Genomic DNA, 13,303 nt, shown 5'->3' on the forward strand with positions numbered 1-13,303 from the left:
TCCATTGTTTTCCTTCATGCTCCCATTCATCTGCCTTTCTCAACTTTCATTCAACACAGGTTTTTATGGTGGCACATACTTATGAGGTATGTTATTTCCATTCTTCATAAGGAGTGTCATTTTCATATATAGTTGTGTTAATTTTTCATCAACTGCTCTATGTGACAACTATTACTTCAACAATATACAATAACATCCAATTTAAAAATTTCCACTTCTTGAATTTAACAAATGATAGTAGAGCAATAGCAGATAGTGAAAGTATTCTAGTGCACAAAGAAAGACAGCGAAGAGACAAGAGACACAATATTTGGTCAATGACCAGGTAAAAACCTCACTAAGGGGAAAACCCTTGCAAATCTTCTTCTATTAGATTGTCTTCAAATGTTTAGTAGAGAGAATACATCATTCAAGAGTCAAAGTCAAACTTTGACTAGTCAATATCCAATATCCAAATATACCAAGGATCTATCCAAAATAGAGACAAAAGTCAATTGTAATTATGTCCAAGCCAACAGCAATCAACAACAACACAATCAACCCTAACTAGTCAAGTCAACAACAGTCAAATCACAGACAAATCTGCTACAATTTAATTTGATCAAAGCCTAGTCAATGCGGCCTCTTTTGTTGGTTAAGGATCAATCAAAACAGTGCCAAAAACTTCAGTCAAACTTGATCAGAGACGAGAGAAAATTTACAGGTCTGTTATGTGGTCAAACTTGTAGTCAACGACAATCAAACTCCTCAAAATGCCTCAATCTTAGTGACTAAACATGTAGCTTGATGGGACCAACCTTCTCCAAGAAAATCGAAGTCAAAAGGCTCCTTTTGACCCTTGCTCAAAGCTGGTCAAACTTCACTTACAGAAAAGTCAACACAAGTCAAAGGTCGTCTAGTTGCTTCAGAATTTCGCCCTTCCTTTTTTACCGAATTTGGTGAACTTTAGGTCAATTTTAGTCCTCTCAAAAAGAGGAATTCAATGCAATGATTATCTCTTTCAAATGAGTTGTCCAAACTGGAATTTGACCCTAGTTGCATAATTTAAGGAGTCATCCTATTGACCATTAGGAGAGTTGTTGGATGGATCAAGACACTCTTTATTTGTGCTTTTTATCTTCATTTAAGTTCAAGTGGAGGTCATCACCCTCTTCTAGTAGAGTGTGGCATTTCTTGGGGCTTGTTGTAATACTAGGGAGTACTCGAAAAGGGTGTCGTGCCCATAATCTCACCATACATAATATCTTCCATTGTTTCCCTCCATGCTCCCATTCATTGTTGGATTGTACATGTCCCCTATCAAAGGTCCACCTTTCAGTGGTTGCATGAGAAGAAGGGGCTAGTAAACCTAAGGCTAATGCTAATAAAATGTTAAGAGCAATTATGAAATTTTAAAAATACAAAAGAATAATAAGTGGGATCATAATGCCAGAAATGCCAAGGAAAAATTAGCAATGCCCCCTCACATTAGGTCATCTCCCTAGTGCTATGCATTAAATGCATCTACTAGAACAAAGGACTACTAAAGTATCTCAACATCCCATGCAATGAATTGCATATGCATAATGGACCCAACAAAAAGAACTATAAATATATATTGTATACAATCATTATCAAATGAAAAGCTAAATGTCCAAAATAAAATATTGAGCAAGGGTGACAAAAATTAGAATGCAATATATATTATAAAGGGATGGAAACACACAATATCGAGGAAAGAGTAAGCATCAAAGAAATCCTATAAAAGTGCACTCACAAGTTGAACATTCATTGACCTCATTTCACTTCATAATGTGTATTAAATATTGAGCTATTGTCTTTCACGAGGATTGTTTGTGTGATTAACTAAATAAACTTTGTATATGTTATAACCCACTTATTATGTTGTTTTAGAAGTATATACCCAAGATGTATGATCGAAAGATCCCACATAAAAAATGATAGATCAAGATGGAGATGACCTTTTTACCATCATCATGATAATGACTACACACTCCTTCCATGATTCTTGAGGACGTTCTCCTATTTTGATGATCATTTGGACCATTCTTTAGGGCATTAGGCTTCTTCGTGACTTTGTAACCCTTAGAGACAGTATGATGTCCCTGTGATGAAATTGTACCTTCATGTTGAATGTTGAGCCTTGTGTGGATAATGTTAGACATGATGAAGATAAGACTCCCCTTTAGAGGGGTGTCTTGGAACACTCTTATTTGATGAAATCATGTCCTAGCTCATGGGTATTGCACTTATGATGGGATGTTTGACATGATGATTCCATGACTTTACCTTGGGCCAACCTAGCATGATGATGGATTGTTTAACACCTTCTGATGATTAGTGACTTAGGACGAGGATGTGTTTCTCCCTTTCATGGAGAGACATGATTGTTGGAGCATTATTACTCCTATTTGGAAATAACATCACACTTATTTCACTCACTCACAAGTTTCATTCTTGGAGAGGACTTATGATGGACATCTAACATTTAAGCTAAGTCACCTGACACGGGGATTCGGGACACGTAGGATTCGAGATTCGTGGTGTCGGATTCGGGACACGCTGACCCCCGGAACAAGACACGTTAGGACACGTTATATATTATTTTATTATATATATATATATATATATATATATATATATATATATGATGATATATCTTAAAAATTAGTTATTAGCATATTTCTTACACAAATTTTAATTAATGATACAAATTTATTTATTTCAAACATAGATCTTCATCTATAGCTATTAGCATGCATAGTACATACAAAATTCAAATAAATGTCAGTGGTACTGGTCACATAAATGATAAATGATAAATCTATTAAAAATTTAAATCATGATTCATAATTCATAACTGAAAGACAACTTACAACTACAAGATAGTAAGATAAACACACTGACAACTGTAGTTTTCTCATTAAGTCATCAAATCAAAATCTGTTACATAGGTAGTGTTGGTGCAATGCCAATGGCAAATAGAAATAGAAAATATAAAACAACTATAGGTATACAAGCCTCAGGCCCTCAAGGCATCAATCAGCATCACTGTCCCCATCATCATGGTCCCCACTGCTCTCCTCTGCATCCTCCTCCTCCCCTGTATCCATAGTCGCCTCTGCATCTGCTGGTATGGAGGTTGAGTCATCAAAACTAATAGGGTCTAGCACTGGATCACCGAGATCCATGTTGGCCAATGCCAACTCAACAGTGGTGTCCAGACCCATATCTTCAGGAAAGACATCCCACATCTTTGTCTTTCCCCTCAACCACTCTTCCCTCTGCCTGTAAATAAGACGAAGGTTGGTGTGCACATACACCATTGTCTCTGCCCTGGACTGCTCAAGCCTGTTCTTCTTCACAGTATGCAAATTCCCATATGTGCTCCAATTCCTCTCGCAACAAGAGGATGAAGTCACCTGAGAGAGGAGCCTCATGGCTAACTGCTGAAGAGGACGGCTTGTTGCCCCATGATATGCCCACCAAGAGTAGGGCTTCTTAAGCCCCCTGTCTCTAATCACATCATAACCTGCAAACCGACCAGTGCCAGTGGAAAACTCTGTAAAGGAATCCTCCACCTCAGCAAGCAATGCACTATCCTGATAAATCCGCTGAAGCGCCTCTTTCCTCCCCTGTGAGATTTCACCATCCATGCGAGGAGGGAATCTGCGAGAAGGTCCACCATTCAGCCACTCATGGCTGTAGTATTTGGGGTTCAATGAGTGAGCCAAACAATGTAAAGGTGTACAATTCTTGTCCCATCTGCGGACAAGAATATCATGTATGGTATCGCAGAAGGCCTCTGGTGATGTCTCATACGGGGGGCACTCACTCTGTAGAATAATGCTCCTCACAGACTCAATCATGGAATCCCATCCCTCATAAACCTCTCCTAGGATGGGTTTGTCTGTATCTGCAACTCGAAGCAAAGAGATGATAGGGTCCATGATCCGAATAATTAGATCTACCCTCTCCCACCAAGCATCATCTAGTACCGTGTCCTTCACTCTTTTAGAGGCTGCCTGATCTGTCTTTCTCGAAAAAGACCAAAACTCAGAAATAACCATGGACCCAAGAGCAATCTTGACCTCCCTCAACCTCTTCAACATCATGAATGAAGATGCAAACCGTGTATCAGCAATCTTCAACAATGATAGATTGTTGTACTCCTTGTAGATAGTGAGGGCATTTGTATGATTTTGCACAAAGTTACGGATATGTCTTGCATCCACAATAATGCTTCCAATCCAAAGCACATCAGAAGCAATGGATTTCAGTGCTAAGTTCAATGAATGGACAATGCAAGGTGTCCAAAACACTTGTGGATATTTAGCTTCCACAATCATGTCAGCCGCCTTGCAAACAGGTGCATTATCTGTAATGATTTGCACACAAGAATCAACACCTACCTCTTCAATAACTCTAATAAATAACTCACCCATAAATTGTGCATCCTTGTATTCGCCAAGTGTATCCACTGCTTTCAGGAAAACTGGACCATTCAAGGAAGACACCATGAAGTTGATGATTGGGTGTCGTGCTGGATCTGTCCATCCATCAGAAACAATGCTAACCCCAGATGTTGGCCATGATGCCTTAATAGGCTCGAGCATTTTTTGCACCTCTTTTTTTGCCTTCATCAACAATGTGGTTCTCAGCTTCTCTGACCCAGGAGGCACATACCCTGCTGGAGCCCCTTGAGTTAGAGCTCGGCACATCTCAACAAATAAAGGTGAACGTGCAACATTAAATGATATGAAGTTTTGATAGAAAAAGAAGGCAATGGTGAGATCAAGCTCGTCCCGTCTCTCTTTTTGGAAAATCCTGTCCATTGGACCAAGTGATCTTCTTTTTAATGCTTGTCCCCCAGTAGAAGTAGAACTCTCAAATGGAAATTTGGAGGTGGCTTTCCTCAAAAATGGAAGGGGGTCTTCATTCTTGCCCTTGGGTGCTTTTGATTTTGAAGCCAGTGCCACATGTTCCATACCAACATGGGCCTCCTTTACCAATTCTTTTCTCTTTTGTTTAGGAATATCTTTACAAGCTCCAATCCCCTTACCAGGTATAGCCAACAAATGTGCTCTCACACGGTGATATGTGCTTGTGAAAGAAATGTTACAAAAGCTGCATTTCCATTGCACATTGCCTCCTCCCTTTCCCTTGCTGTTTGACCCATCCTCTCTTGCGACATATTTCCACAATGGATATTTTTCATTGTCTTTAACTCCTCTTCCCTCAAGATTACTTGCAGCAGACTCTGATGATATTGGGGGAGGAAGAGCATCTCTACCCATGACATTCTTGCCCTTCCTTGCTGCCCCTGCCGTTGATTGAGCCATGTTACCTCAACCTGTAAAAAAAATGAACAAACTGCTGTAAAAATTTAAATGAACAAACTGCTGTAAAAATGAACAAACTGTTGTATTACGAAACTGCAGTCAAACATTCAAGTACTTTATTTCTGAACTATGATAATTATTTCCAATGCTAAGGAGTTTATTTCTGGTTATGAACATTGAGGTCAAAGTTAAATGTCATCTAGTAACCATTCTGTAAAGAATCAGATTCATTCACAACTGCCAAATGGTAAAAGTCACCTAATAAAAATTACCCCCACTAGAAAGTGCCACCAAATGGTCAAGACAAGCAAAAGTTCTTAAAACTTATCCTGAGAACAGCACCTTCTAAGCATGATAGGGATGTCTTTTTTCCTAGTTGATAGAGTCCCATGTTTTATTCAAGCAATAAACAATGGTATAAAAATATTGCAAGCCCACAGAGGAAAACATAGTATACATAACAGAGATTTGCAGATGTTGAACTCTAAATTTTTATGTAGATATTAAATGAACCCGGTCCCTATGGAATGTGCCCACAGGTCAGTTACTCATCTCATAAGTACGATGGATTTAAGGGCTGAGATCAATGTGGGCACTGGGCATATTCCCGGCCTGATGACAATAATAGTAACAGCTACAACTACAAGGTTTCTAGAGCATTTCGGGTATGGACTACTATTGTGTGCAATGTGTGCAGTAACCCCTTCATTACCCTGCTTCATCGTTAATGGAAAAGGGTTCCTTTTGGAGACAAATGGATGATCCGACAGGCAGACAGGAATTGTGGGGTGCGATCATGCTGGCACATATCTCCTTATAAAACAACACTGTCGTCAAACACTAAATGTAGTTGAATGACCTGCCAAACTGTATGAATGGCCACCTGGAGGATAATAAGTTAATATTAATAACTATAAGGTTCCAACTCAAGGTGTAGAGGCACACTGTTCAGATCTGAAGCAATCGATTTGGGTTTCGAACTTGGTCACACTCTCAGTCGGGCAGATATGTTCTTCGGACTTCCCAATACAGTCTCCCATGCATATATGACAAGCGCAATACCCAGCGGCAGCCAGGAGATACACGCAATCATACAACAGTATATAGCAGACTATATATACGGGTTCGGGGTTTAGTGTTTACTATATATACGTATTACGCAGGCGGCAGACCTGAGACTATATATACGCAGGCTCAGCAAACTAACCTTAAACCTGCAAATTGCAATGCGGTCCGCTGCTCCAAATCGCTGTTACTCGCTCCAAATCGATCTTAAGGTTGCAAATGCGGTCAAATGGGAATGAGAACAGCGAACTTAAACCTACAGCAGCCCGAAAAACGAATCCGAAACCAGGATTCGATTCCAAAATCGTGACACGTTCTTCATTTTTCTGACTCGCTCATGACACGACGTACCCGGATATGACACGACGAGTCATTGAAACATGACACGTGTCAGGACAGAATCGTGTCCGATTCGTCCGATTCGGGATTCGTCCAGGGGTTTGGACGAATCCGGTTTCATAGCATTTAAGGCATCTTTTAGTTGTTGATCAAGAATCTTTTTGGGGTTGGCCTTGATCTCTCCACGTTGTATCATGGACTTATTGTATTTTTAACGCTTTTACATCATTTTTAGCCTTCGTAGAGGTGGTACACTTGGTTTTCTTATATAAATAGTTGAAGTGCTCCTCTTATTTGGATCATTGTTGTTGAGACTTTTCTTCTCGACTTTGATTTTCTTTCTCATGCACTAAGGATGTCTAAGCAGAGCTTCCTCTAAAAGAGGACTTATTGATATGGATGGTTCTTTTCTTTTAGATGATTATTCGTACACTATGATGAATGCATGCTAGATTAAATAATTATTCTTCCTTATCTTCTTTATGTCAATGGATGGCAGATATTAAGCATTCACCAAAGTAATTGCTCGATTTTTTATCTATTTCTCATCAAGTTCTTTGAGGTGACCCATGCAAAACCTCCCTCCTTTATTTATCCTTAAAGATTGAAGGATGCCTAGTTCAAACTTCTAAGGGGCACAAGTAATGTCTCCCTTAGTCTTTGTACCTACATCCATTCCATTTCCTTCTGAAATGTGTTGATCCTTGACTCCATATGCCCTAGATAGAAAAAGGCACTAGTCTTCTCCCCTGTGTCAATCATCATTGCTTTACAAATAATTGTCTTTTATGTTTTAGGGTAATTTACACTTAGATTATAGCAAAAATTTCATTTTCAGCATTAAATAGCTTGGGCATCTTAGTGCTAGTGTTAAACACTAGTCTTCTCCCCTGTGTCAATCATCATTGCTTAACAAATAATTGTCTTTTATGTTTTAGGGTAATTTACACTTAGATTATAGCAAAAATTTCAGTTTCAGCATTAAATAGTTTGGGCGTCCTAGTGCTAGTGTTAGAAAGTGTTTGGAATATGTTAAAAAATAACAAAGTGTTATTTTTTAATGCATTTTTCAGCCTCTTTCTAGCATTGGTGTCTAGGGTTTTTGTTGTTGTTATATTTCTAATTTGTTGCATAAATTTGTTGTAATTCAATCACTATTTTACTCTAATCATAGCCATTTATTTTTCACTTTATTATCAATGGTTTTGGAGTTATTAGTTACTGTTGTAAACTGGTTTATTACAGCAATTTTCTATCTTAAAAGTTACTTAGCCACAGCATTGTAATTTCTTGATTGTGTGTGTTTTGGGACCTTTATAAGTTCATATTAATTGACCTAAGCCATTAAAAAAAAACTATAAGACCCTTTGAACTAAAATCTAGAAATTAGCTTCAAATCCACCATAAACACTAATTCTTTATTCTCATAATTAGTGGTGATATAAGTAGAAGCCATAAGAGACTCTTTACTTGGTTTGACTAAGCCATTAGATCCCTAAGAGCTACTCAAGATGCCTCCCTAGGGTTGGATTGTGTTCATCAAGAGGGGAGTATCCACTAAGTTGACAGTGGTGACTCTCCCATGTTACTCATTGTCTCAATCACCTAGTGATGCCTTCCACTAAGGTGCATGATTTTCATGTAATCATTTTAATTGTCCTTTGCATCAATAAATATTCAGCACAAAATACAATATGCATAGTTATCAAATTTCCCCACTCTCGAAAGCAAACATAACAGCTTTGTAAGGAGATCCAAAAGACTTGAAATCTCTAAAGGCTTCCCCCTGCATACTATGTGGCATAGAGCGAAACAAAAATATTCAACACAATATGTTCAAAATTACATGTACCACTATTAATCAAAAGGATCGAAACTTACAAACAAGATCACCAAAAGTCAATAAATATATAATTCCATAGACTCTAGTGCATCAATTGTCAAAAACCAACAATATTTACCACTGATATCTTCAACACTATCTACCATCAACAGAATAATGGCCATTCTTCATTTGCTTTATTTTAATGTCTCTCCATGTACAACAATCACTCAAACACCCCATTTAACATTCTTCTCCAGTAATAATTGTTCTTATCTAATTTAGCAATTCCGCCATCCATTTTGATGGCTAATGATACCCTTTATCATAGGATATGATCATAACAAACCACAAAACAAAACAAATTACATTCAAGCGAATAATATTAACAAATGAACGGGATAACAATAGCAACATACACTAGCCCTAACACCAACATTTGAAAATTCATGTTCTTATAATCCTAAAACCATCAAAGGTTTATGACCCTGATTATATTATGCAAGCACCCTTATGTTTCATTGAAGCAATTCCGGAGAACACATTGATATCAACTAAATACAAACCACAAATACCATCTACAACCTCATTCAATATTATAAGGACCCTCATCTTCCATTGAAATGTTCTTATGCAATCTGAAGCTTTAGAACCATTTGATGTTGACTACCGAATACTTTAAAACCAAAAACTTAACCATCATTTCACCTACGTGAACATTTACCCCCAAAACTTAAATTTCAATGAATCAAAGTGAACAATGTGCAAACCATTTATTCCTTGCAAAAAAGTTGTTCACTGGAAAGGGAAAAAGGAGGAATTTATTTCTTTGTTTTTCCAGGTGAAACAAGCACAAATTTCCATAATAAAATTTAACAATTCTACAATTTGATGCAACAGTAAAGTCCAATAAGAATAATTCATTGTGATCAGAAAGAAGGAACTTATTTCTTTGTTTCTCCAAGTGAAACAGGTACAAATTTCCACAATAAAATTTAACAATTCTACAATTTGATGCAACAGTAAAGTCAAATAGGGATAATTCATTGTGATCAGAATGTTTACCTCTGAAGGCTCAAACCAAACATCTACTCCTAATGTCTCTCCATAGCGATAATAAGGCTGAAGGTAGGAAACAATTAAACAAAAGCACTTCAAGACACTTGTAAAGCTGAAAAGCTATCAAAATTTAAAACACTTGTAAAGCTGAAAAGCTATCAAAATTTAAACATTAATGTTTTCACATGGAACTACTTTAAAAGAGAATAATCCACCTTTGGCTTTGGGATGACTTTATTCCGCAAACTGTCAGAACGCTCTTCAAGCATTACTTCAGTAAATCCTGTGCCTAATTTGGACAATTGAGACTTTTGTTTAAAACTACGAAATCCATATAGAGTCACATTGACATAAAATAAAGTATCTAAACAACCAGAAAATAGAATGAAATCCACCTCATTAAAAGAAAGTTGGAACTTCTTTACCTATTTTACACACACTTTGAAACTCTTCTGTATCTTCATCATAGCATGCAAGAAGAAATGCACCATAAACCCCTGAAATTTAATAAAATCACAAGATTCAAAGCAAATTTAGAGATAGTTCTCAATTTAAAAAATTTGCACAAGGCTATCAATAAAGCATGAGAAATCAAATAAGATCAAACTTCTAGTCAGAATATATAAAGAAACAACAAATTTAAATTCTTCTAAACGCAAAGAATTTAATGTAATACATACCTGTACGCTTTCCACGACCATGGAATGCCCCTATTGGTACAAGATCTAATGAATCCCCAATACTACACAAAGCATCCAATATCGTCAAAACAAAATGATTATCTATCATTGAAAACAAGGTTCATTAAATTGAACAGTGAAATGACATTGTTGTGAATTCCAAAAGTACCATAACCCTCACTAGAAAACTCATAAACTGCATCACAGTAAGTTTCCTATAAAGCAAACACTAAAACATTTTCAAGCATGCTTTATTTTGCATAAATCTAGAACATTCCAAAGAGTTTGACAAGCTATATAGCCTATTTGTCTAAGTAAGAACTATTATAATGTCAAGATTAAGTTTCCAAAAATAGAATTAATGAATTTATTATTCCATATAGATAGTAATAAAAGCTTGCATCATGGATTTGAAGCACATTTTTCTACTCATGGAAACATCCTCTTGTTTCTATGGGTAAGTGTCTTCGGAAACTTACGAAAGACAGTGAATGACCAAACAGTCAGTTTTCAAGTTAAAAACACACTAGTTATAGAACATTTAGCATTAGCCTGATTGATCATTGGATCAAAAGGTCACTGACTCCAAAAAGATAAAGACCAAGACAAGAGTGTTTGTGCATATATGTACAAAGTAACTAGTATAAAGGCATAGATTACAACTCCCTGGTACTGTCCCAGAGGTATATAATTCATCAATGTATACTTGATCCTTACCTCCACTACCTAAAATCCTAAATTTATCCAATGTTCCACCAAGACTCTGGGACGTGGGGATGTGGGTGCGGGGAGACACACAAGGGGGGCATGTGGGAGTACCCTCAAATTTTGGGGAAATTTAGGGGGGATGGGTAGAAGTCAGGGCATATATATATTTCAAATTCATATTCAATAATGAAAGCATAATTATACTGATCCATACATAATTGGATTAAATAATAAAACGCGTTGATCCATGTTTATCATTCATACTGGTACATGCATATTTCAGACTCATCATTCATCCATACACCATGAAATTCAATAATGTAATACAATGATCCATATTCATCATTCATCATTCTAGAATCTAATTAGTACTAAGCAAAATAGACTATAGTATATACCAACGTTATCGGAACTGAACTAGTGATCGAACCAAAATACCCTCTAAACCAAGAACCAATAAAAGACTCAAACCAAAAAACCAGTCGACCAAAAATGACTAAAATATTTAAATTTTAAAGAAAAACATATATATTCATGTGCATTCATATGCATGCAAACCAATGTTCCACCAAGCTTCCGGGACAAGGAGGCAAGCGAGCAGGGATATGCAGGAGCGGCCTATGCAAAAGCTCCCCACCAATTTTTAGGAAACGTGGGGGGACATCGGGGTCTTAAAAACTTATAAATATAAAATATAAATCAATGAATCACATAACTGAAATAAATTTAAAATGAAAAGCATGATCATTGATATCATTATCATATAAATTATAATCATACATCATACATGTAAGTTTGTAACTGTACAGTGTAACTACTACTCTACTAACTTACTAACAATCACAATGAAAATAAATTATAAAATTATAAATGGTTAAACTTTTAAACTTTAAACTTTAAACCATATTGCTGTTCCAATTCCAACTATGAACATTGAATATTGAATATTGAAATAAAATTATAAAAGTCAAGTCTGATACATCAAGAGTCAAAAATTTTAATTTTATAGAGTCAAAATAACATAAGAACATATCAAAAGATAAATGAGCATAATTTATCAAGGTAATCTGTTCAACGAGCAGACACAAGGTTGCTTGGCGATGGCGGCAGCATTCCGTTCAACGAAGGAGCAGACAGAAGGTTGTTTGGCGATGGTGGCAGTCTTCAGTTCAACGAAGGAGCAAACAAAAAATGAAATGTGAAATGAACATAACGTAAACCCTTCCCCGTCGGTCAACAAATATTAAAAATTACGATTTTTTTGTTTCATAAAAAAATTGCAAAGTTTTCTAGGGAAACAACCCCTCAAGACCCCTTTTGCCTAGGAAATGAGCCCAATTGGAGGAAATGAACCCAAAAATGGAGGAAACGACACCTTTCAAGTTTCCTCGCGTACCTTGTCTTTTGGGGGCGTGGGGAAACGACCCGCTCTCGTCCCCAAGTCCCTAGAGCGCAAGGGAGCTAGGAAACTCGACCCCCATGTGGGGGGACACGACCCCGTGGAACACTAAATCCAAACCATATATACACAAATAAGCAAAAGTTCTCATTTATATAGCATGTAAGGGTGCACATAACCAAACTAGCACCAAGTGCAGTCTATCTCTAAACCAAAACTACCTCAACAAACAAGCTCTAGATGGCCTTTCGCATATAAAAAAGAAAACTTGCTACAGCAAACACCTTCATATCATCAAAATCATTACCGATTTCAGGCTCTTCATCATCAATATCACCCTTTAAGCATTAAAATAAGATAGAAAAAATGTAGCATGTCAAGTCAAGATTTTGATTGAGCGATGGGTACATTTTTAAAAGGGTCATGATAGAGGAGTTCAACAACCAATGTGACTAACATAAGGGTACATAGAGGGCTTGGTGTTCTTGATTAAACACTAGTTCCATGCCCTCGTACATGACAAAATTCAACGGAAATGTTGCAACCCCCCCAATCCTGAAATCTTGAAAAACTGTTAAGTCTGTTGGATTTTGAGTGAGATCTAAAATTCCACTTTCTCCATATGAAATTCAATGAGGATGGAACCACTCTCAAACATCTTGAGTCGTTTCATGGTAATGTTAAAAATTTAAGTAAAAGGATAAAAACTAACAACAAAGGGGAATGCCATCGACTAGAATATTAAGCTTCCCCACCAAAAAGTTCTTGAAACTCAAAAGGGGTGCTTCTGGGCAACCCCTCTCAAAAGGGGTGCTTCAAGGCATCCCCCTTTTGAGGGGATGCGCATAGAAGCACCTCTTATTGGGAGAGGTATCCCCACACTGGCGAA

General features: G+C 37.0%; 1 protein-coding gene across 5 annotated transcripts in view; it reads right to left on the reverse strand.

Annotated features, from left to right (window-relative positions):
* Nucleotides 1-13,303, reverse strand: part of LOC149190588 (DNA ligase 1-like) — a 309,510-nt gene that overhangs the window by 51,859 nt on the left and 244,348 nt on the right. For all 5 annotated transcript variants that reach the window (XR_016256001.1, XR_016256000.1, XM_089412213.1 and 2 more), the window contains exons 11-14: nucleotides 10,308-10,369; nucleotides 10,053-10,124; nucleotides 9,843-9,916; nucleotides 9,634-9,690 (exon numbers count right to left, since the gene is read on the reverse strand). Coding sequence is in view for 3 of the 5 variants with exons in the window: in XM_089412213.1 (XP_089268339.1) it covers nucleotides 9,634-9,690; nucleotides 9,843-9,916; nucleotides 10,053-10,124; nucleotides 10,308-10,369 (265 nt within the window). In the remaining 2 variants the exon portion in view is untranslated. The remainder of the gene's footprint in view (nucleotides 1-9,633; nucleotides 9,691-9,842; nucleotides 9,917-10,052; nucleotides 10,125-10,307; nucleotides 10,370-13,303) is intronic.

This window comes from Pinus tabuliformis, chromosome 3_1, assembly GCF_031772625.1.
Source record: "Pinus tabuliformis cultivar Carrire ecotype Pingquan chromosome 3_1, CPIR1, whole genome shotgun sequence".
Lineage (NCBI taxonomy): Eukaryota > Viridiplantae > Streptophyta > Pinopsida > Pinales > Pinaceae > Pinus > Pinus tabuliformis.